Source organism: Nomascus leucogenys, chromosome 23, assembly GCF_006542625.1.
Source record: "Nomascus leucogenys isolate Asia chromosome 23, Asia_NLE_v1, whole genome shotgun sequence".
In the NCBI taxonomy this organism is placed as follows: domain Eukaryota; kingdom Metazoa; phylum Chordata; class Mammalia; order Primates; family Hylobatidae; genus Nomascus; species Nomascus leucogenys.
Window position 1 is genome coordinate 4,634,065 of NC_044403.1, and position 24,665 is coordinate 4,658,729.

A 24,665-nucleotide genomic window follows, 5' to 3' on the forward strand; every position below is an offset into this window, starting at 1 on the left:
ACTATATCTTTTTCATTCTATTTTTTTTGTACCCATTAATTATTCCCACTTCCCCTATACTCACCCATTACACTTCCCAGTCTCTGGTAATCATCCTTCTGTACTCTATTCCCATGAGTTACTTTGTTTTGATTTTTAGCTCCTACAAATAAATGAAAACAGGGGGTTTGTCTTTCTGTGCCTGGCTTATTTAACTTCACATAATGACCTCCAGCTCCATCCACGTTGTTGCAAATGGTAGAATCTCATTCTTTTATATGGCTGAGTAGTACTCCATTGTGTATACGCACCACATTTTCTTTATCCATTCATCTGTTGATGGATACTTAGGCTGCTTCCAAATCTTGGCCATTGTGAATAGTGTTGCAGTAGACATGGGAGTGCAGATAACTTTTCAATATCTTGATTTCCTTTCTTTTGGGTATATACCTAGGAGTGGGATTGCTAGGTCAATGGTATTTCTATTATTTTTTTGAGGAATGTCCATACTATTCTGTATAGTGGTTGTACTAATTGACATTCTGATCAATAATGTACATGGGTTCCCTTTTTCTCCACATCCCTGTAAGCATTTGTCATTGCCTGTCTTTTGGATAAAAGCCATTTTAACTAGGGTGAGATGATATCTCGTTGTAGTTTTGATCTGCATTTCTCTGATCAATGATGTTGAGCACCTTTTCATATATGTTTGCCATTTGTATGTCTTCTTTTGAGAAATGTCTATTCAGATCTTTTGTCCATTTTTAAAATCAGACTTAGATTTTTTTCTGTAGAGTTATTTGAGCTCCTTAAATATTCTGGTTATTAATCTCTCATTAGATGGGTACTTTGCAGAAATTTTTTCCCATTCTCTGAGTTGTCTGTTGGCTTTGTTTCCTTTGCAGTGCAGATTTTTAACATGATATGCTCTTATTTGTCCATTTTTGCTTTGGTTACCTGTGCTTGTAGGGTATTACTAAAGAAATCTTTGTCCAGTCCAGTATCCTGGAAAGTTTCTTCAATTTTTTTTATTAATTTCATAGTTTGAGGTCTTAAATTTTAGTCTTTAATCCATTTTGATTTGACTTTTGCAAATAGTGAGAAATAGAGATCTACTTTCATTCTTCTGTATAAGGACATCCAATTTTCCCAGCACCATTTATCGAAGTGACTGTCCTTTCCCCAGTGTATTTTTTTTTTTTGCACTTTGTCAAAAATGACTTCAATGTAGATGTATGGATTTTTTTTCTGGGTTTTCTATTCTGTTCCATTGTTCTATGAGTCTGTTTTTTGCCAGTACTGTGCTGTTTTGGTTACTATAGCTTTGTAGTATAATTTGAAGTCAGGTAATGTGATCCTTCCAATTCTGTTCTTTTTGCCCAGGATGGCTTGGCTGTTCTGAGTCTTCTGTGGTTCCATAAACATTTTATGATTATTTTTTTCTATTTCTGTGAAGAATGCCATTGGTATTTTTTCTAATTTCTTTTCATCTACAAAGCCATAGATCTCTATCTTCACAGAATAATATATGTCCTCAGCCACATTGATTGCCTTCTAACCTTCCAACTGGCCATGTCTTGCCTGTCTTAGAGCCTTAGCCCAGATACATCTTTTGCATAAAATGTTGTTCCTCCAGGTTTTTGGAAAGCTGGCTCCTTCTCATCCTTTATGTATCAGCTCAAATGTTATTGAAACTGCATACACATACATGCACATGTAAGCACACATATACCTACCTTTATTCTCTACCATTCACTCTGAGTTTTTCCTTTATAGCTACTATTACCATCTTATTTGTTTATACTCTGTTTTACTCGGTATGTTTGGCTCACAGTAGTCATTGAATAATTTTTTAATAAAAAATATTCATTTGTGGCCAGGTGCGGTGGCTCACGCCTGTAATCCCTGCATTTTGGGAGGCTGAGGCGGGCGGATAATGAGGTCAGGAGATCGAGACCATCCTGGCCAACTTTGTGAAACCCTGTCTCTACTAAAAACACAAAAAATTAGCCGGGCTTGTGGGGGCATGCACCTGTAGTCCCAGCTACTCGGGAGGCTGAGGCAAGAGAATCACTTGAACCCGGGAGGTGGAGCTTGCAGTGAGCTGAGATCGCACCACTGCACTCCAGCCTGGGCAACAGAGCAAGACTCCATCTCACCAAAAAAAAAAGAAAAAAAAATCATTTGTTTGCTGAATATTTACTATAGGCTAGACCATATGATAGGCACTGGCAAAAAGAGATAAATTAGACAGGTTCCCTGTATCAAGGAATGTTTATAATTGCCTGAAAAATTATGTATTGGCTATGTGTTGGTACTGAAAAAAATCAATGATTTAAAATAAAACACTTGACTGGTTACATCAGACCACAGTCCAACTGGAAGGGGGTCTTAAGTATAATTGTTATGTGAAAAACTTAGGCCCAGAGGAAAGGTTAATTATTCTACATTACAGACTAGTGACTGTATCTCTTTTTTCCCAACTTAAGGTTTCTTCTGTTAAATTCTTTATATAAAATAGATATTTTAAATATGTACCATCAATTTATGTGCCATCAAATACGTACACAATTTATCTTACAAGAAGACAAAGGACTTAGTTTGGTCCTAAATACATTTGTGTCCATCCACTTCATGCAAAAGACCTGATTAAAAATTGGAAAGCCTACCCTAAAAAAATGAAAATCCTATGTATTAAGGCTTGCTTTGATACATCTAGTTTATAAAATTTCACTGTAAATTAAGCAAACATTTATTTAGCATGTATTATGTGCTGGGTATTGTGGTAGGTTTCCTAGGATACAAAGTTAAATCAGATGCAGTGCTTACTCTCAAATGGGGCACATGTTATAAATAGAAAGAGACATAAACAAGGGCATGTATTGGGTACTGCCATTGATTTTCACATTGAACCTCAAGAGACACATATTTATTAGTTAGTGCTAATTAATAGATACATGTGTGTGATGTACATATTTTGGTTCCCTTAATAACAATACCACTGTTTGTTTTCTTCAAAATCTCTTTCTGCTTATAATTTGTCAATTTAAACAATGCGAATATTGAGAGGAATATTAAAGAGAGATGCTTCCATCTACGTGAGCTTCTTAGTGCTTGTGGGTAGTATTTTCTGCCTTTTGAAATGTGTTTAATCATGACCAAAGTAGCCATATCTAAAAGAGTGAAAAAAATTAACTATAAGTTAAATTTCCATGTGTCTTTCCTTGAATTCAGTAATTGTGTAAGCCAGATACTAGAGCAGTTTAAGGTAGTTCCATTAATGAACCTTTATCAATTTGGTGGAAGGGAAATAGCACTGAACTTTGGCAGATGACATGGGCTCAGATTTTACTGCTGCTACTACCTATGTGTGTGAAATGGGACAGGTGACTTATTTCTCTAGTTGTAACTTTTCACATCTAATATCCTAGTAAGTTAAATTAGTTTGGCCCTCAAAGTCTTTGAAATTGTGTAACTTTGGTATCTGCAGGTAAGCGAAAATAAAATTGGAATACTAGAATTAGAATGAATACATTTTAATAGATTTAAGTCAGCCTTTAACTTTTCTTCACCTTACCACCAACACCCTAGTTTCTCTGTGTATGTCATAACTCTACTCTTTGACCTGATTAGATTGTGTCAAGAGTGACCAGTGATAGGGAAAACACTACATATAGAGGTTACCACCCAATGACCCTAACCCAATTTCCTTAAAAAAAAAAAAAAAAAAAAAAAAACAGGCAGCACATTTCTTGCATTGGATCCATTTGAGCCACTGTGCAGTTTTCTAATTAAATTTTTATTTTAAAAAGATGCTTGAAATCTTAAATATTACAGTTTTACTAATTGATATAAAGACTATCTCCCTCCGATGGAGCTGGGAAGATTTAGTAATTGTTTTCTTACGTGAACTAAGCTTTATCCTCACCCTGGAATCAAATTACCATCTGATCGTTCGTGAATTTTGTTTCCTTTTGCAAAACAGTGAATAGATAGTATGTAAAGATGGAAATTGACAAAACAAATCTTTAAGAAATTAAACAGATTACAAATACATTATTGGTCATTCTTGTTCTAAAACTTGAAAGCAAGAGCTTCAGATTAAAGCAGTTTTCTAAGACATGTTTTCTTGGTGTTTCAGGGAGACTCTGGCGGGCCACTAGTATGTCGACGTGAAAATGGTCCCTTTGTCCTCCATGGCATTGTCAGCTGGGGAGCTGGCTGTGTCCAGCAATGGAAGCCGGGTATGGGTATATTTGCCAGAGTGATGATCTTCTTGGACTGGATCCAATCAAAAATCAATGGTAAATTGTTTTCAGATGTTATTAAAACAATACCCTCTTTCTTTAGAGTGGGTTTGGGAACAGTGAGTGTGGTATAAATTAGCATGAAGGAGAAAACCATAGAGTAGAATTTCATTTAGTTACTAAACACGCTAAAATGCAAGATTCTGCCAAATAAGTTCTCCCGTGTGTAGAGTTAGAGTAAAACTGACTTTTCCTTAGGCTGCTTTAATCCTGGATTTGTTTCTTTTTTGTTTCTTTTGATAGTGGCTGCTTTGGTGCTGACTACATTTTGTTCTCAGGCTTTCATCTTTATTTTTAACATGTTCTCCCCAAATACAGGTCCTGCTTCACTTCAGACAAATAATAAACGCAAAACCTTAAAACAACAATGGCCACCACCCACACCTTCACCAGACAGTGCGTCTTGGCCAGGTAATAAATGTTCACATTATCCCATTAATACTTTCAGCCAGAATTTGGCAAAAAGCGTTGTCTGTCTAGCTTTGCTAAATTCTCTGTGGAACACTATAACCTCTGTGTTTTCCTTCTGGTTGGTAGTTTTAGCTGAAAGTGGGGAGAGTTGTTATTATGATTGCTGGAGATCATTTCTACCCCAAAGCTAGACCTGTTGCAGATTTTTTAAAAAAGTCTTGTGGTTGTGAACAAGTGCTTGAATATTGGAGAATTACATAGAATTATTTTAAGCTCTGAATTTGAACAAAAGTCCTTCTATATGCTAGTATCTTGCCTAGGTAAAGACTCTAGGTATGAGATGACCAAGCTAGCATCAGCGTTAGTATTTCTCTTCATTCTTCCACAGTTGCCAAACACTGTCTGTTTGATAAAATAGGATTTTGATTTTTAGTCAAAACTAACAGCGGCTGGAGGATTTGAAATCTCTAATAGACTTGTAGGAATATGGAAGTTCTATTTTATTATCACTTTTGGTTTCCAAATGATCAGTCTTTCTTTTGTTGCCCACGTCTTCCCCAATACATTCAACCCCAGTAAACAACTAGGAAGAGTTTAAAGAAAATGTAAGATATAGAAGGTAGAATTGCAAGAGTGATGACTTTCAGTCAAAGAAAGAAGATGAGGTCTAGTGCCCAAAAGGAGGGGATGGTTTTAGATAGGAGCAAAGTACACATCATCTATATTTAACGGATGGAAGGCAGGATCTTGAGGCACCAGTGCAGGTATGAGGTGTATGGGTATAGATGAGGATCGGAGCTTGTGGAATTTCTCCTCTGATTGCTTCTTTTTCTTAGCAGGTGAAAAAAGAAGGGGTTGTTCAAGAAAGTTTGATTTTTAAGAGAAAAAAAGGATGAAATATTTCTCTAGAAAATGACATAGTGAATAGAAAGATATAGTAGGATTGCTGGGTAGCATAAAGGCCCCCTGAGATGAATGATCATAAATTGAGAGAGAGCAAAATGCTCCCAATTAACTTAGTTGTATGTTTTCCTCTGGATACACTGAGGTAGATGCAGAGTAGGTAGAGTATAGATTTAATCAAAGTGGACTGTTCCCAAGTATGTGAAGGATATAAGGGAATTCAGCGTGCATGTGAAGAAGTGGTTAACATGATGGATCATTGGAATTTAGGATGGGTAAGGAGTGAAATAAGAATGAGAGATTTGTTTGGGACAAAAATAAGGTGGTAGGATAGGTAAATTATGAGCCCCAAAAGGTGGAAGGAGTATTAAGGGAGACTGAAAAGATGGAAGGTTGTGGTTGGAGAAAGTGGTTCCTGAAACTGAGATTACAGAAGGCTTGGAGTTATTGCTATTGATCAAGTGTCTAGGGGCTGACCATAAGGATAAATGGCTGAGGTCAGGTGGAAGACAAAATCACTGGAGGAAAGCTGAAGAGCTGGGAAACTTCAGTACTGGAATCATCATGCATATAGTGATTGAAATCAGAAAGAATTATGACAGGAAAAGTGTTGGAGAAAATGACCGCTAAAATCTTCCAGGAATGAGGAGTGGACCCAAGACCATTTGTTTGGCATCATGAGTCAAAGAGTCAAAGCTGGGGATACGTAGAATTAGGTTAAAAGTAAATCTGGACTTGGGATTGAGACAGAGAGCAGACTTGGGTCTGAGATCCTATAAACTATTGATTTCAATGGACTGAGTTAAATGAATGAATTCATTGAGTGCCTAAATAGGTTAATCCATGTAAGGCCCTTATAACAGGAAGGGTCTGACCCAAGATAAGGGTCCATAAATGGTGGTGACAGTGCCATCTAATGTATTTTTTGAATGATCTTATTCAGGCCATTAGAAAATGAACATTGTCAAAATGTAAAGAAAATGCATCTCTTTTAAATATGTTCAGAAATAGTTATGCATGCCAAAGAACTTTGAAAGTTTTATACACAGAAAGGTGTTGCTTTGTTTTTATTCTATGATTATTTTCGGAGACAAAATATCAGGACCATGCCGTGTTTAACACCCACCCACTCCTGCTACTTACTTTTTACACTAGGGAATTAATGAATCTTAGCAATGGTTTCTTTCAATTGTTACTCCCATTTATAAAAAGTCTTGACTTGTTGGTAATTCATGGCTCTGTGTGATTTCCGGTCAGATCTTTCACAGAGGATTCATATAGACAGGGAGAAAAACTAAAAAGATTAGAAAGACAGGCTGAGGCCAGACTCTGAAAGATCTTGCAAGCTGAACTACTTTAGTTGCTTTTAGCCAGAAAACAATTTGATTTTTTTTGTTTTATACACCATTCCCAGATGGTAGGGCATGGTGAAGGAAGATTATAGACTGAAAGATCATTTAGTTTACTATTAAATCAAATCGGTAAATATCTGATTAGATTCTTGTAGCCATACAGATAAAAAAAAGAGGACTAACAAAAAAATGACAGAGAACCAAAGAATGGAGTAGAATCCTAAGTTTTAGTAGCATTTCATTTCCCTTATTCCACTTTTCACCTCTACTGTTAATAAAAGCGTGTTTACATACCTCCTCCTCAGTTACAGTATTAATTTCTCTAGGGCGGAGCATGCATAATTATGTATTCACTAACATACATTAAAATATGAACATAGAATATTTCATTTTTTAATTGCTCAGAAAGTTTTTGTCAAAGGAATAGACATAAAGGAAGAAGAGAGAGTTAAGGACGAAGCCCTGTTGAGGACATAAGAGAAGCTGATGGCCGAGTCAGCGGGCCAGGGAAACACTGGCATCCAAACTGCAGCAGGTATCCCAAAGGTCTGAAGGTGCCCTTGGACTTAGCAAGCTGAAGAAGTGAGACATCTCAGTATATCCAGCAAATTATCTTTTTCATGACCTCAGTCACAAGCTCAAATGAATGTGATCATTTGTCCCAGCAAGTTCAGTTGATTCAGTGAAGCTTTTAGGAACAGGTCTTCAGCTGCATCTCAAAGAAGGAAGAAAATGAAAACCTGCTGGGTATAGAGAATGCAACCTACTATTTTCTAAGAAACTTTAAAAATTCATTTAAAATTGATTCAAAATAATTGTGATTTAAATTCTATAATATCATTTCAAGAAAATAAGACACATTAAATAGAATGGTTTTTTAACAAAATAATTTGTAACTGACAGTAACAAAGTCTTAATTTTCTTCTTGCAAGCCTAGGTTTTTCAGTCTTGTGATAGAACCTGGTTTTTCTTTGCTTTCTTTATGTTTGTCCCTGGTGTCTGTGTGTTCTGAATTGCAGGTTGTTGCTCTGAAGCAGAGCTAGAAAAGCCCAGAGGCTTTTTTCCCACTCCACCATATCCACCGGATTATAGAGGAAGACTGGAATGTTCTTGGGTGCTCAGAGTTTCACCAAGCATTATGGCAAAATTTACCATTGAGTCACTCCTGGGGTCTCCTGTGTGTCAAGACTCAGTTCTAATTATTTATGAAGAAAGACACAGTAAGAGAAAGATGGCAGGTAATCCTTCCTGGCATATAAACTTTGTGCTAGGAGTCTTGGTCCATATAGGCAACTTATGATCAGGAACGAGTCTGACTTGGTAATAATGTTACCAAAATGTTGATCCATGTAATAGGAATGCTTTTTCCCTTGTAAACACTCTTAACATTTTCATTATTATTATTATTATTATTATTATACTTTAAGTTCTGGGTTGCATGTGCAGAACATACAGGTTTGTTACAAAGGTATACACGTGCCGTGGTGGTTTGCTGCACCCATAAGCCCGACATCTGCATTAGTTACTTCGCCTAATGCTATCCCTCCTCTAGCCCCCCACCCCCCAACAGGCCCCAGTATGTGATGTTCCCCTCCCTGTGTCCATGTGTTCTTATTGTTCAACTCCCATTTATGAGTGAGAACATGCAGTGTTTGGTTTTCTGTTCTTGTGTTAGTTTGCTGAGAATTATGGTTTCCAGCTTCATCCATGTCCCTGGACATAAACTCATCCTTTTTTATGGCTGTATAGTATAACATGGTGTGTATGTGCCACATTTTCTTTAACCAGTCTATCATTGATGGCATTTGGGTTGGTTCCAAGTGTTTGCTATTGTGAAGAGTGCTGTAATAAACATACATGTGCATGTGTCTTTATAGTCAAATGATTTCTAATCCTCTGGGTATATACCCAGGAATGGGATCGCTGGGTCAAAAGGTATTTCTGGTTCTAGATCCTTGAGGAATCATGACACTGTATTCTACAAAGGTTGAACTAATTTACACTCCTACCAACAGTGTAAAAGCATTTCTATTTTTCCACATTCTCTCCAGCATCTGTTGTTTCCTGACTTTTTAATAATCGCCATTCTAACTGGAGTGAGATGGTATCTTACTGTGGTTTTAAGTTGCATTTCTCTAATGAGTAGTGCTGTTGAGCTTTTTTTCAAATGTTTGTTGGCCACATAAATGTCTTCCTTTGAGAAGTGTCTGTTCATATCCTTTGCCCACTTTTGGATGGGATTATTTGTTTTTTCTTGTGAATTTGTTTAAGTTCCTTGCAGATTCTGGATATTAGCCCTTTGTCAGATGGGTGGATTGCAAAAATTTTCTCCCATTCTGTAGGTTGCTGGTTCACTCTGAGTTTCTTTTGCTGTACGGAAGCTTTTTAGTTTAATTAGATCCTATTTGTCAATTTTGACTTTTGTCACCATTGCTTTTGATGTTTTAGTCATGAAGCCTTTGCCCATGCCCATGTCCTGAATGGTATTGCCTAGGTTTTGTTCTAGGGCTTTTATGGTTTTAGGTCTTACATTTAAGTCTTTAATCCATCTTGCGTTAATTTTTGTATAAGATGTAAGGAAGGGGTCCAGTTTCAGTTTTCTGCATATGGCTAGCCAGTTTTCCCAAAGCCATTTATTAAATAGGGAATCCTTTCCTCATTGCTTGTTTTTGTCAGGTTTGTCAAAGATCAGATGGTTGTAGATGTGTGGCATTATTTCTGAGGCCTCTTTTCTGTTCCATTGATCTACATATCTGTTTTGGTACCAGTACCATGCTGTTTTGGTTACTGTAGCCTTGCAGTATAGTTTGAAATCAGGTAGTGTGATGCCTCCAGCTTTGTTCTTTTTGCTTAGGATTGTCTTGGCTATACAGGCTTATTTTTCAAAAGCATTTCTATACACCAATAACAGACAGCCAAATCATGAGTGAACTCCAATTCACAATTGCTATAAAGATAATAAAATACCTAGGAATACAACTTACAAGGGATGTGAAGGACCTCTTCAAGGAGAACTACAAACCACTGCTCAAGGAAATAAGAGAGGACACAAACAAGTGGAAAAACATTCCATGCTCATGGATAGGAAGAATCAATATTGTGAAAATGGCCATACTGCCCAAAGTAATTTATAGATTCAATGCCATCCCCATCAAGCTACCATTGGCTTTCTTCACAGAATTAGAAAAAAAAAATCCTTAACATTTTCAAGTACTTTGAATTGAGAAAGCAAATATACTTAAGGTTGAGTGTGTGTGTGTGTGTGTGTGTGTGTGTGTGTCTGTGTGTGTGTGTTTGTGGTGTGTGTGGGGCAGGGGGCGGGGGGAGGCAAGAGGGCTCAACTTCTTCAAACATAGTGGAACCATGCCAGAATTCTGGAAGAATATATATTGTAAAAGAGCAAGTCAGAAGATGGCTAAAAATAGAGCAGGGGAGGAAGGTGAATGAAAAAATAAAGCAAATTACATTAAAGCTTTTAAAGTGGCAGGATTGAAAAGATCTGGTGAAAACATGCCAGCCCTCATTTTTTATTTCATGCACTGAGAAACCTGTTTTTGTTAACAAAACAAAGTTGCCTCCTCCTGTTTGCACAGGTGTAGTGAAAGCTTTTTGGCTTGCAGTAAGGAGGGAGGTGGGAGGTGATTGAAATAATTCAGTTAATGAGGAAATCTGGAAAGAAAGAAAGTTTGTGTATGTCATTGTCTATGTGTGTGGTATATATTTATGCTTGATTCCAAAGTGCATAGAGGCCAGAGAAACTGCTCTGAGGGGTGGGGTTGTTTTCTTAGGATAAACTCTGAGAAATTAAATCACTGGGTTAGAAAGCAAAAATGTTTGCTTAAAGAATCTTTCTTTATGAGTACAATCTAATTTAGACTACAGTGACACAATTAATTAGCCTAACTGCTTGGCACATTTTCCCCCTAGAATCAGATCACCTCCTCCATCCCCCTTGATTAGAACTGCTCCAGGGCTTCTTGCAGCTAGAATAGAATTCACACTCCCTGGAGGACTCCCTCTCCATCAGCTCATGGGTTCCCAATACCTCTCATGCTCACCTCAGGACCATTGTCTGTCTATTCCCAGCACTTTGAAGAGCTCCTTCTCATCCTTGTGCCTCATGTCCTTCAATTCTTGATGGAATGTCACCTTCTTAATGAGACCAACCTTGACTGATGTAAGTTGCATCACGCCCCTGCCTCCAGACTTCTCAGTTCCCTTTTCTTAGAGCACTTATTATCTTCTAACACAGGGGTCCCCAACCCCCGGGCCACAGACCAGTACCAACTCGTGGCCTATTAGGAACTGGGCCACACAGCAGGAGGTGAACAATAGGCAAGCATTACCACCTGAGCTCTGCCTCCTGTTAGATCAGTGGCAGCATTAGATTCTCACAGGAATGTGAGTTGCACATGCAAAGGATCTAGGATGCCTGCTTCTTATGATAATCTAATGCCTGATGATCTGAGATGGAACAGTTTCACCCCCAAACCATCCCTCCCACTGTTTGTGGAAAAATTGTCTCCCACGAACCCAGTCCCTCGTGCCAAAAAGTTTGAAGTCTAGGGTTAAAAGATTAGAATCTAACACATTATGATTTTTTTCATGATTATGGCTTATCTGTGTCTTCCCTATTGAGTATGAGTTTCATGAGAGCTGGAATTTTTGCCTGTTTGTGTCAAGAAGCCTCAGTGCCTAGAACAGTGCCCAACACATAGAAGGCACTTCATAAATAAGTGAACAAGAGAATAGTCACCTCCTCAAAGAGGGCCTCTCAGTCTAAAGTAGCATCATCCATTCCTTCCCACAGTCATTGTCTGTTACATTGGCTTTCATTTCATCAGTGGCTTTCATTTCATCAGCAGCTTTGATCTCTCTATGAAACCATCTTCATTTACGTGACTAAAATGAAAGCTTCATGAGAGCAGAGACCTTGCTATCTGTTCCCTTCTGTATACTTCCAAATGAGGTCAACACCTAGGGACTCAGAACATTTTCTTTTTCATGAATTTTTGCTGAGTTTGTTTTTTGCATGAAGTTAAATTACTCTTCAGAAAGGCTAACTTAATTTTCACTGCCATTAGCAGTGCCTAGGATCTTCTTTCACCATGCCCAGAACCTAATATGTCAATTTAATAGGCAATTTTCCTTTAAAAATAATCATTAATGGAGATAATTTCTTTTTTGCTTTTTTTTTTGTTTTAAGACTGTGTCTCCCTATTTTGCCCAGGCTGGCCTGAAACTCCTGGACTCAAAAGATCTACCTAGTTCAGCCTCCCAAATACCTGGCATGTACTACTGTACCCAGCTTTTTTTTTATTTTTTTTTTTTGCAAAACAAAACACTTTTTTTTATTTTTTTTTACAGTGTATTCTTAGATTTTTTTCTTTTCATTTATTTATTTTTTTATTATTATACTTCAGGTTTTAGGGTACATGTGCACAATGTGCAGGTTTGTTACATATGTATCCATGTGCCATGTTGCTTTCCTGCACCCATTAACTCGTCATTTAGCATTAGGTATATCTCCTAATGCTGTCCCTCCCCCTCCCCCCACCCCACAACAGTCCCCAGAGTGTGATGTTCCCCTTCCTGTGTCCATGAGTTCTCATTGTTCAATTCCCACCTATGAATGAGAACATGTGGTGTTTGGTTTTTTGTCCTTGCGATAGTTTACTGAGAATGATGGTTTCCAGTTTCATCCATGTCCCTACAAAGGACATGAACTCATCATTTTTTATGGCTGCATAGTATTCTATGGTGTATATGTGCCACATTTTCTTAATCCAGTCTATCGTTGTTGGACATTTGGGTTGGTTCCAACTCTTTGCTATTGTGAATAGTGCCACAATAAACATACGTGTGCATGTGTCTTTATGGCAGCATGATTTATAATCCTTTGGGTATATACCCAGTAATGGGATGGCTGGCTGGGTCAAATGGTATTTCTAGTTCTAGATCCCTGAGGAATCGCCACACTGACTTCCACAATGGTTGAACTAGTTTACAGTCCCACCAACAGTGTAAAAGTGTTCCTATTTCTCCACATCCTCTCCAGCACCTGTTGTTTCCTGACTTTTGAATGATGGCCATTCTAACTGGTGTGAGATGGTATCTCACTGTGGTTTTGATTTGCATTTCTCTGATGGCCAGTGATGATGAGCATTTCTTCATGTGTTTTTTTGGCTGCATAAATGTCTTCTTTTCAGAAGTGTCTGTTCATGTCCTTTGCCCACTTTTTGATGGGGTTGTTTGTTTTTTTTTCTTGTAAATTTGTTTGAGTTCATTGTAGATTCTGGATATTAGCCCTTTGTCAGATGAGTAGGTTGCAAAAATTTTCTCCCATTCTGTAGGTTGCCTGTTCACTCTGATGGTAGTTTCTTTTGCTGTGCAGAAGCTCTTTAATTAGATCCCATTTGTCAATTTTGGCTTTTGTTGCCATTGCTTTTGGTGTTTTAGACATGAAGTCCTTGCCCACACCTATGTCCTGAATGGTATTGCCTAGGTTTTCTTGTAGGATTTTAATGGTTTTAGGTCTAACATTTAAGTCTTTAATCCATCTTGAATTAATTTTTGTATAAGGCGTAAGGAAGGGATCCAGTTTCAGCCTTCTACATATGGCTAGCCAGTTTTCCCAGCACCATTTATTAAATAGGGAATCCTTTCCCCATTTCTTGTTTTTGTCAGGTTTGTCAAAGATTGGATAGTTGTAGATATGCGGCATCATTTCTTAAAAAATAATTGCAATTATCTTTTGTCCATTTTTTAAATTTGAGTATTATTATTTTTATTGCTTTATGAGCTTTAGATACAAAGATATTTTTCCTTTGTCGTGTTTATTCTTAATGCTTATTCTTAATGTTGTCATAAGTTTATTGTTAATGCTTTCCTTTGTCATTAACTTATTCTTAAGCTTATTCTTAGTATTGTCATTTGCTTTTGTGTTGTTTATTATGTTAATGTAAAAATTTTTTAATTTAGTTGTTTAAATGTATCCATACATGTCTTTGACTTTTATCTCATTGCTTTCATGCTTAAAAATTTATTCCCCATTCTGAGGTCAGAATCTTTAATTAAAAAAAAAACTTTTAAAATCATGCTGAAATATATTTTCTCATATGGTAAAGTGACTCTATACCTGCTTCCTTTTTTAAAAAAAAAGTCTTTTTCTTCCCAATTGATAGCACTATTTCTATAATATACTATATTATTATACAGAGAGACACATTTTCTGGGGAAACTTGCCTTTATCATGATTACCTATTGAAAACCGTGCTTGACTTCATTGTAGATTACCTGAGGAATCCCTATAATTTTCCAACCTAGATTTCTTTAATTTTTGAAATTGTCAGCTTGAACTTTGTGGAATTGTTCTGTCCCTTCAGATTATATCCAGGAGAACAGCAAGACTATAATGGAAATATTATTCTTTACTTAAGTTGTATAGCATTCTTTACTGTAAAATGCTATATTTCTCCCTGTTAAAGGTAGCAATTCATTTAAAAGTTACATTCACTTCTATTTGCTACAAATAAATATTAGGTCATTCTTCAAATAGTATTTCACCATTGTATACTTTAAAATGCCAATGAATGCTTTTTCTTCTTTTCTCTTTCTTGGCTCTAATCCCCTCCCTCCTTTCATCCCTACAAGTATTTGTGAAGAACCTACTATGGGCCACGGACTGAGTCATGTTGGTTCTGAGGATTCAGTAGTGAAAAAAATAAAATTTTCTTCCCTTATCAAGCTTATATTCTAGCAGGGAGAAAACACATAATAAGATAAAATATATGCTATCTTAAATGGAAGAACTAAGGAAGAAAAAATGAAGTGGGAAAGGAGAAAAGAAGTATCTGGGATGTCGGTGCCACATAGTTGTATGTAGTACGATAAGCAGATATCTTTCTGAGCAGGTGACATTTAAATAAATGTTTAAAAATGATACTGAATTATTCTTAATGTAGAAGAGTTTGATCCTAAGAAACTCACAGGTTCTTTCCACATGTGCTTAATCAGCCCTTTGAATCATTTTAGAATTATGATTATAATTTTCCTTCTATCTTTGACTTAGGTTCTCAAAGCAATCAATAAAAGACTGACTATAGGGAAATAATAAATTTTCAGGTAAAAAATGTTTTCCATCATAGATCTTCATGGTGAGGTATTTTTAATAAGTAGGTTACTTTTCTAGGAGAAAAAGGTCACATCAGTCATTTTAAAGATAAAATAATTTACTACCTACTGTCCTTCAGGAAGCACTGCAACATAGTAGATAATGATGGATACTGGATACATGGACCCAAGTTGAAGATCCTAGCTTCCCACCCCACTAGTTTGTGACATCGAGTGAGTCACTTGTGTTCTGGAGTCCTGTTTCCTCATTTTACAGAATAGAATCAATTCCTACCTTGTGGGTTAAATTAATTGCTCTGCCTAAAATATAGAAACTGCTGTAAAATTTTCATTCTTATTTTTTACTAGAGTTTACTTTTTAACCTAGGTGGATTACATGGGAGAAGACTTTACTCAATGACTTTCATGAGTCCTGGACCGCTGGTGAGGGTGACATTCCATGCCCTTGTACAAGATGCATTTGGTATAAGCTATATTGTCTTGAAAGTCCTAGGTATGTTTGCTTATTTTATACATTTGTAAAGGCTACAAAAATCAATATTACTCTATTTAGGAATATTTTCAAACATTTACAGCATTTTGAAAGAAATTATATTTCTGCGGGGAAATGAGTATATGTTTGAAAGGAAAATCAAGTCACCTAAGATTTGATCAGGCCCAAAGGGGAAACTGCTCAATGGATGACTTGATTGAATTGTATATGATTTCTGAAAATGGCTAAGATATGTTGGTTGCAAGATAACTTTTGTCTGTGGTTGCAATTTTATACCACAAAGAATGTTTTCTGCAGCTGTAATTCTTGTGGCTCAGAAGATTTGGGTTCTAAATCTCAGATGGCTGTTTAGCTCTAGACAATTTATTATCTCTGATTAGAATTTTCTTTGCAGTGATATAATAAAAGATTAGAGTAAGTTTTGGAAACAAACTACACAACTATTAGATTCTAGCATTATAAGTGTAAATGCTTTAATTCAGAGTTGTCAGATTGAACTTTAGAACATGTAATTAGTGAGGTTTTTTTATTCTTAATGTAGACAACTGAAAGCTAGTTTCCCCCCCTTGGCACCTAAAGGCATCGCTGAGAATATGTTTTTCTAGACCTGTGTATACTGCATATTTGGAAAAAGTTAAATAAGTAATAAAGCATTTATATCATATGAAAGTTTTCTCTTGGAAGAATATATTAAGAATACTGCTTTCACATGGAATTAGGCAGTTAACAGGTATTATCTATAGCTGTGTTCTATAATCTTCCATCGACCCTGGGCTGTGTCAGAGATCATTCTGAGAGATGTGTTTGTTTCCTATACCTTTTGAATATTTAAGATGGAGAAAATTTTCAGTGAAACCAACCACCTCCCAATAATTACTTGTTTTCCCAGGACAATTAGGGAAGAGAGCTGTTTACCTTGATCTGAAAAGGCATATAGGGAAGCCTATCAAAAATTGGTTTTATTCTCATTTTCTCTGCTTCCTGTTCTTTTAGGTCCAAAGGGCAGTAAAATAACCAGACTTTCCCAAAGTTCAAACAGAGAGCACTTGGTCCCTTGTGAGGATGTTCTTCTGACCAAGCCAGAAGGGATCACGCAGATCCCAAGAAATTCTCACAAAACTACTATGGGGTAAGGAAGACATGATTATTATAATGGAAGAAATGTGTGGAAAAAATTGCTTGACTGATATCAACACTTGGTATTTGCTTCAAACATTATTCTTCACCTTTTTTCCATAAAGAATAGACTCTCAGGTAACCCCTAATCTATGGCCTTTAATATGGAAACAAAACAAAACAATATAAGGATGTTCTTGTTTATAAATTGTACTTTCTCAACAAAATAGACCATGTATTAGCAAAGTGAAAAGTCAAATCTCTACAAAGAATGTTGGAGGCTGATATAATGTATGTAAAATATTTGGACACATAGTAGATACTTAATAAATGATGTGTGGGAGTTTGGGGTAAATTCTGGCACATGTAGGTCCTTCAGATCTTATACATTTTCAATCAGAATTTAAAACAATACACACAATTGGTCAGCCATTCGTAATGTATGAACTTTACAAATTTTGGCAAATTACGTATTAGATAATAAAGTTGATATAATTTAAAGTACAAATCTTTCTCTCTCACAACCATAAGGAAACAGACACAAAAAATAAGGCTCACTGGAGGTCAATAACATTGATGCATTAATTTCTGAGCAAAACTAACAATATATTCTGTTTAGAAATAATTTCTGACTTTGTTTCATCTATGCCATAGTTGCCAATGGAAGTTAGTAGCCCCTTTAAATCACATCATTCAGCTTCATATTATTAACTTCCCGATGAAGCCAACAACTTCGGTCTGTCATGGTCATCTGCGTGTTTACGAAGGATTTGGACCAGGAAAAAAATTAATAGGTAACTGATTTCCCATGAATCACTATGCTACTGATTTTTCTCTGATGAAACATGTTTAGATTGTTTCATATTCAGTATGTGGCTTACATGTGACATACACTAGTCTCTTCTTATAGGATGTTGAAATAGATTTACTGTTAAACTTGTGCCAGATTTAAAATTAAGGTATAAAATCTCAGGTTTAGTTAAAAACAAAGTCCAACAACGTTTCTCACATGGATCATACCTAGATTAAAATTGCTCAGAAATACTAAAAATAAAGAATGAATGAAGCAGTTTTAGACAAAAACACAAGAAAATTAAGACTGTAAAATTAATAAGGCAAAATAATCACAGCAAAAGGCATTACATGAGTTTATCAATTGGTAGTAGTTAGAAGCCTGGTTACTGTGATTTAAACTCATTATTTTCAAAGAGAAATGCAGACGCACTGCTAGTTCAACAATTGAACTCCACCAGCACTAAACGTACTTCAATTATTTTGGCTTTTCCTAATGTTGCATAATGGCTATTTCAGTTCTCATCATTACAGTGATGAAAGAAGGGACAGGGAGGATTATCCCTATCAGGAAAGCAAACATGTTTCCAAGAATCCTGTAGCAGACTTAAATCTCTGGCCAGAATTTTCACATGGCCGTGCCTGACCAGAAGGTGACTAGAGAGAAGGGAAATGGAAAAGGATTTTGGGTGGTCAACCAACATTTCTGGACACCATGGGATATAGAAGTCCAGAGTTCTGAAAGCTGATGGTTCTGGGTCCATATCTCAATTCTACCACATACTAGTTCATTGACTTTGGGAATTATCTCAAATCTTTCTAAGACTCAGTTTCCTCATTTGTGAGATGAAACACCCCACCACCATGCACGCTATGGTCTATGAATTCCCAGTTTACTTAATCAAGGATACCAATGCGTAATGAAGTAAAAGCCCAGAGAAAGAGGATGTGTGGCTTTTTGCTGGCCTTTGCCTTCCTAAGAAGGGCCCAGATACAAGTGTCACTCTCCATGCAGGTAGGGCCCTCTCAGACTGGGTAAAAAAGCCAATTGCTAAACTGCTGTCTTTTTTATTCTTCAGATTTACAGTACCATCCTAGAAGTAAGTGCATTAAGAATATTTGTGTTTCTATTTAGGAGAATGTTAATGAGCACTGAGCTTTCTTGGTTCCTAAGACAGTTCAGCACCAAGAAGACCACAGCTTCTTGTGGGGAGACCGCAGTATCTATGAAAATGGTGTATACTTCTACCTTTCTTGCCTTACAGAACACCTGTTACCATGCACTGCCTCATGAGGTTGTTTTGAGAATTAAATAAGAGAAGGCATGTTAATCAATACTAAGAAACCAAGCTTGTGTTTTATTTGGATTAGAAATATCTATTCTGATTCCTGCTCTTAAAATTGGGCTGCTTGGAGGAAAAGTTTAGAGTGTCTCCCTATTGCCTCTTCTATGGGTGAAAGGGCACACAAAGATTGGAAAAACATAAATAAAGAAGGGGACAGGGAAGGAAGAGTACATTAGCAATGTCAATTATTACTTATGATGTTATTCAACTGTCTGTCTGTTCTTTACTTATAATTAATTCATAAAACATACTATTTTCTACTTCCTTCTCCCCAAAAGTTTTATGACTCTATTTCAATTTCTCTAAATAAGGTTTACAAGCTCTGGGGTATAGGGAAGGAAAAAATATTTCTCTTCTACCCATCTATCCAGAGGAACAAATCCTGTGATCAGAAGTTTAGAACTTATAGCCCAACCTCTGGGTAGGGGAGAGGGACTGGAAATTGACCTAATCAGCAATTGCCAATGATGTGATTGATCATGTCTATGTAATGAAGCCCTCATAAAACCCCAAAGGAGAGTTCAGAAAGTTGGGTTGGTGAACACACGGAGGTTGCTGGGAGGATGGTGTACCCAGAAAGAACATTGAAGCTCTGTGCCCAGTCTCCATATCTTGCCCTATACATCTTTCATTTGACTGTTCCTGAATTATATCCTTTGTAATAAATAGGTAAACACAAGTAAAGTATTTCCCTGAATTTTGTGAGTTGTTTTAGTAAATTATCAAACCTGAGGAGGGGATCGTGGGAACCTCTGATTTATTGCTGGGCAGTCAGTAGCACATGTGACAACCTGGACTTGCAATTGGCATCTGAAGTGGGGAGTGAGGGCAGTCTTGTGAAACTGAGCTCTTACCTGTGCAGTCCGTGCTAACCCAAGGTAGATAATGTCAGAATGGAATTGAATTGTAAGATACCCAGTTGTTGTGGGCGGAAAAATCCCATACATCGGGTGTGAGAGGTAAAGTACCGAGAGTAGCAGTAGTTGTAGTAGAGAGAGAGATTTTTCCTTTAGTTGGTGTAGAGAAGTTTGTTTTTTGTTTTTTTGCTTTTTGTTTTTTGTTTGTTTGTTTTCTCAGACCATCTTAGCTTCATTCGCTGGAACTCTGGCAATGATACTGACAAAAGACATATTAAAATGAGAAAAATTGAATTTTATTAACACATATATCATGCATATATGGGAAAATTCGTGGTGAGTAACTCAAAGAGGTGATTAGAACTTGGGCTTACATAACATCTTAACAAAAGAACAATAAATAAGAGAAGTGACAAAATAAAGAAAAAGGACTTTGAGCTTCTAAAGGCAAAGGACTTTGAGCTTCTAGGGGTGGCATATTGTAGGAAGGTGAATATATTGGGGACAGTTGTAGAAAATAAAAGTTACTTTAGAAAGATTTGTTATGTAGATTCTTCTGGTGCCGTCTCTGGGCTGATAAGAGTCGAGATTTGTCTCTAATTAAGAATAGTTCTGCCCTTCCTAGTGGAGACAGTGGGAGGGCAGAGAGTTTTTCTTCTGTCTACATTTCATTTTCAATTGCTTTCTACTGAAAATAACCCTTGTGCCAGGGTGGTATACTCTCAACCACCTCTGGGTTAAGTCAATGCTTGACCTCAGCAGATTATTTGATGAACTTTTGACAGAACCAAATAGGATTTATCCCAAGAACACAAGGAAAATTGAATATTAAAATGTATTATATATTAAGATTTTCTACTGTAAATTAGAAAAAATAGATACAAATTATATAGCAATTGTAATCTTAAAACCATAGCAGTAAAATGTAGAAGATATAAGGGAAAAGTTACTTCAATTACATTTAGTAATAAAAGCCATATGATAACTAGGTATAACCCTAAAATTTGAGATTTATTGTTCAAACTATGTAACTTTATTAAGGTGTATGTGTGGCCACACAAATACGTAAAAACACACAAAGACTTGCATAGATAAAAGTACCATATTCCAAAACTGAAAGATATATCACTCATATTAATTTAACACAAATTAATTTAAAAATATATTTTCCAACTAAATCCCAATGGAATTTTTTTTCTGGAGGGATGAAGAGGAAATTAACTCCAAAGTTTATCCTGTAAAGTAAATTGCACTAGCTGAAAATCTCTTGGGGAAAGAATGGCCAAATGGTTAAGGTAGAATTGCTCTATCAGATATTATGTGATTGAAAATAGATTAGAAGGGGCCCTAGAAAATTTAAGACCATTGTGTGTGGTTAATTTGGCATTATCACTCAGAAAATGTATAAAATTATTCTTCACATCACACAATAGCTGATAAAGGAGTTAGTATTCCTAAGGCATTAAAAGTGGAAAATATTGGTAGTTAACCATATGGAGAAGGACTTTCTCATATAAAAGTAGTAGAAGAAAACAAATTAATAAGTTCCTGTGTAATTAAAAACTCTTCTGCCTCCACAGAAACAAAACTAAAAAGCAAATGCATGGGATTTTCAATTATGCTGAGAAAAGTCTGAAGTAATTAATGTAAGAAGTGTTTACAGATCAATAATAGAAAAGCTAAAATCTGTAAAATAAATTTATAGGCCCTAGATACCTTTGACTTAGTCTTGATTAAAGTTAAACCAGAGATCCCGTGCCTTCTGTTTTCCACTTATTTTTCAAAAGAATGACACACTGTTGACCCAAGTGCTTTGGAGAACACAAAAAATCCTGTGGTTAAACACAAGATTAACCATTAGCCTCTTTTGATAGATAAGAAAGGTTACTGAATATTTACATACCAGTTACTACACAATCTAAATTAAATCTCCTGTTTCTTGTCACAGTAAAATTGATCCTCTGGCCATCTCTTTACTAAAGAGGGCAGAGTTTTCCTGTAATCATGGAAAGCCTACTAGTTCTTAGGATCCTTGATGTGAAATCTTGAAAACTATGAGTGTTATAGCAAACTACATTTACTAGAATGTTTATTTCAGAAAATATTGTGTATGATCAGTTAAACTTAGAGATGGTTTTGAAGCGAATTATCACCCTTACGATGAGTCACCCATGACTATGAATTCTTTAGAATTAGAGGATTCATAATATTAAAAAATTACTAAGTACAATAAATAAGAGTCTAACCAATTTCAAATTACAATTCAGAATCACTGTTGTCTATGACATACCCTAATTTTAAAAATGACAAATTAAGAGGTGAAGCCAGCTGGGCTTCTGGATTGGGTGGGGACTTGGAGAACTTTTCTGTCTAGCTAAAGCATTGTAAACACACCAATTGGCGTTCTGTGTCTAGCTAAAGGTTTGTAAATGCACCAATCAGCACTCTGTAAAATGCACCAATCAGCACTCTGTATCGAGCTAAAAGTTTGTAATGCAAATTATAGACATTGGATATCATAGAGAAACATTTGCCATTATATTTAATTCTGAACATTTATTAGAATTCCCTTAGTACTTAAGATTAATCCATTTACACTCATTTTTTTTTTTTAATCAGCCAGCAGGCTTTACTTTACTGCCCATTTTACCTTTTTTTTTTTTTTGGCATATTAATTGAAATACAATTTGGGAGGCATTTCCATTAAAAACATTTTACTTAATTTTAGTATGATAATGTAAGAAGTGTTGGAAAAAGAAAACAGAAGAAATTTGCATCAAATTTAAGTTATATAAGTATATCATAAGGGACTAACATAAAATAGAAAAAAATCTCACATTTAAACCTAGAATTATTCAGCCCACCAACAAATTGTAGGAATATGCCAGGCACTGTTCAAAGAAATGAAGATTGAGCAATGAGCAAGACAGTCCCTGCCATAGTAGCACTTACAGTCTAGTAATGAGATAGTCAATAATCATATAAAAATATATAGTATATTAAGTTACTGTATTAGTCCATTTTCATACTGCTATGAAGAAATACCCGAGACTGGGTAATTTATAAAGAAAAAGAGGATTAATGGACTCACAGTTCCACACAGCTTGAGAGGCCTCATAATCATGGTGGAAGGTGAAGGAGGAGTAAAGGCACGTCTTACGTGGCAGCAGGCAAGACAGTGTGTGCTGGGGAACTGCCTTTTATAAAACCGTCAGATCTTGTGAGACTTATTCATAATCATGAGAACAACATGGGAAAAGCCCACCCCCATGATTCAGTTACCTCCTACCGGGTCCCTCCCAAGACACTTGAGGATTATGGAAGCTACAATTCAAGGTGAGAGTTGGGTGTGGACACAGCCAAACCATATCAGTTATAAAGAAAAAAATACAGTGTGCCACAAAAATATATAACAGAGGAAGCTTGTTTACTTCGATGGAGGATGGGGAAGGGAATCAAGGAAAACTTGAATTTCTCTTTTTCTAGCAAGACTCCATGGAAGTTATTTATACTCACTGTCTCCCCTTTTGCCCTCTCATTTTTCTTGAATTTATCCTCATATGGCTTTATTTTTTTCCTACCATTTCATGGACACTGTTCTTGCTGAAGCTATCAATGACTTCCACAAGTCCAGATTTGGTAGTCCTTTCTCAGTCGTGACACAGACGAGCTCTCCCTCCTCAAATCTCACTTGTTTTGGTCTCCAAAAAAGGAGAGCTCACTGGTCTTCTTCAGAGTCTTGGCTGGTTTTTCCTCATTTTCTCTATCACTGTCAGTTGAGGTGTCCCAGGACCCAGTCTTTGACTCTCTTCCTTTCTTTACCTATACTCTTTCCTTAGTGATCTCACCCATTCTCTAGCTTTAAATACCATCTATACAGTGATAACTTCCAAATTTATATCTCCAGTCCCAGCTTCTTTATTGAGCACTAGCACTGCATATCCAAGTGCCTCCCCTTCCACTTGGCTGTCTAATAAGCATCTCAAACTTAACATGACCAAAATTGAACTCTTGATTTCCTACCTCTGCCTCCAAGCTCTTCCTCCACCAATCTTTCCCACCTCAGTAGATAGCAACTCCATTTTGCTAATTAATTACTCAGGCCATTAAACTTGGTCAACCTTGACTTCTCACATTCCATGTCAAGTATAGCAAATCAGTAGGTCTTTCAGTAAAACAGATCTAGAATGCTACTACTTCTTAACAATTCCACCATAATGTTTTGGTACAAGCCTTCCTTTAGCCAGTTTTATGTGTAATAGCCAAAGTGATCGTTTTAAAATGAATAATTGAGATCATGTTTATAATCCAATGTTTTCCTAACTCATTCATAGTAAAAGTCCTTATAGTGCCTACAAGATGCTATAGGATCTGGCTCTTGACTGTCTCTTTGATGTCTTCCCCTGCTACTTTTCCCAGTGCTCACTTCATACCCAGCCATGCCAACCTTGCTGCTGTTCCTCAGCAAGCATGCCCTCTGCTATATCTCTGAAACCTATAACTATGCATGGTAACTAGTGCTCAAGAATTGTTTATTTGAATAAAGGCAATGACATTTCAGCTAAGGCAGAGTAGGAGTGGAAAATAAGGAGGTAGCTCCTTAGCTGATGAATGGGTTAAGAAATGTGTCTATGTTGCTTAGGCGAATCCCCCTGCCTGAGAGCTAATGTATGAGTAGGGGTTAACTCAGGTAAGAGACTCTTATTACATATATTCATTCTGTTTTTCAGATAAACATAGAAAACCTTTAATGTAGACATGTTTTTCATGACAGAAGAATTATAATAGATTTATATACCCCATGTGTGAGGTTTATTCAAGATCTGACTCATTTTGTATTCTTAAGATTGCAGGTAAAATATGCTATGAGAAATTATGATATGTCTGTGAATAAAAAATATAGAGCCATTATAATTTATATGAGGTAGTTAGTAGCATGGAAAAATGGTCACAATAAATTAGATAGGGGAAAAATG

The 24,665-nt window shown here is 36.3% G+C and overlaps 1 protein-coding gene across 1 annotated transcript in view; it reads left to right on the forward strand.

Moving 5' to 3' along the window:
- OVCH1 (ovochymase 1) overlaps window positions 1-24,665 on the forward strand; it is a 75,603-nt gene that overhangs the window by 42,227 nt on the left and 8,711 nt on the right. The window contains 9 exon segments of the mRNA XM_003265655.2: window positions 4,121-4,283; window positions 4,605-4,697; window positions 7,972-8,190; window positions 15,453-15,578; window positions 16,572-16,707; window positions 17,349-17,488; window positions 19,920-20,022; window positions 20,400-20,403; window positions 22,418-22,480. Of these exon segments, the coding sequence (XP_003265703.2) occupies window positions 4,121-4,283; window positions 4,605-4,697; window positions 7,972-8,190; window positions 15,453-15,578; window positions 16,572-16,707; window positions 17,349-17,488; window positions 19,920-20,022; window positions 20,400-20,403; window positions 22,418-22,480 (1,047 nt within the window).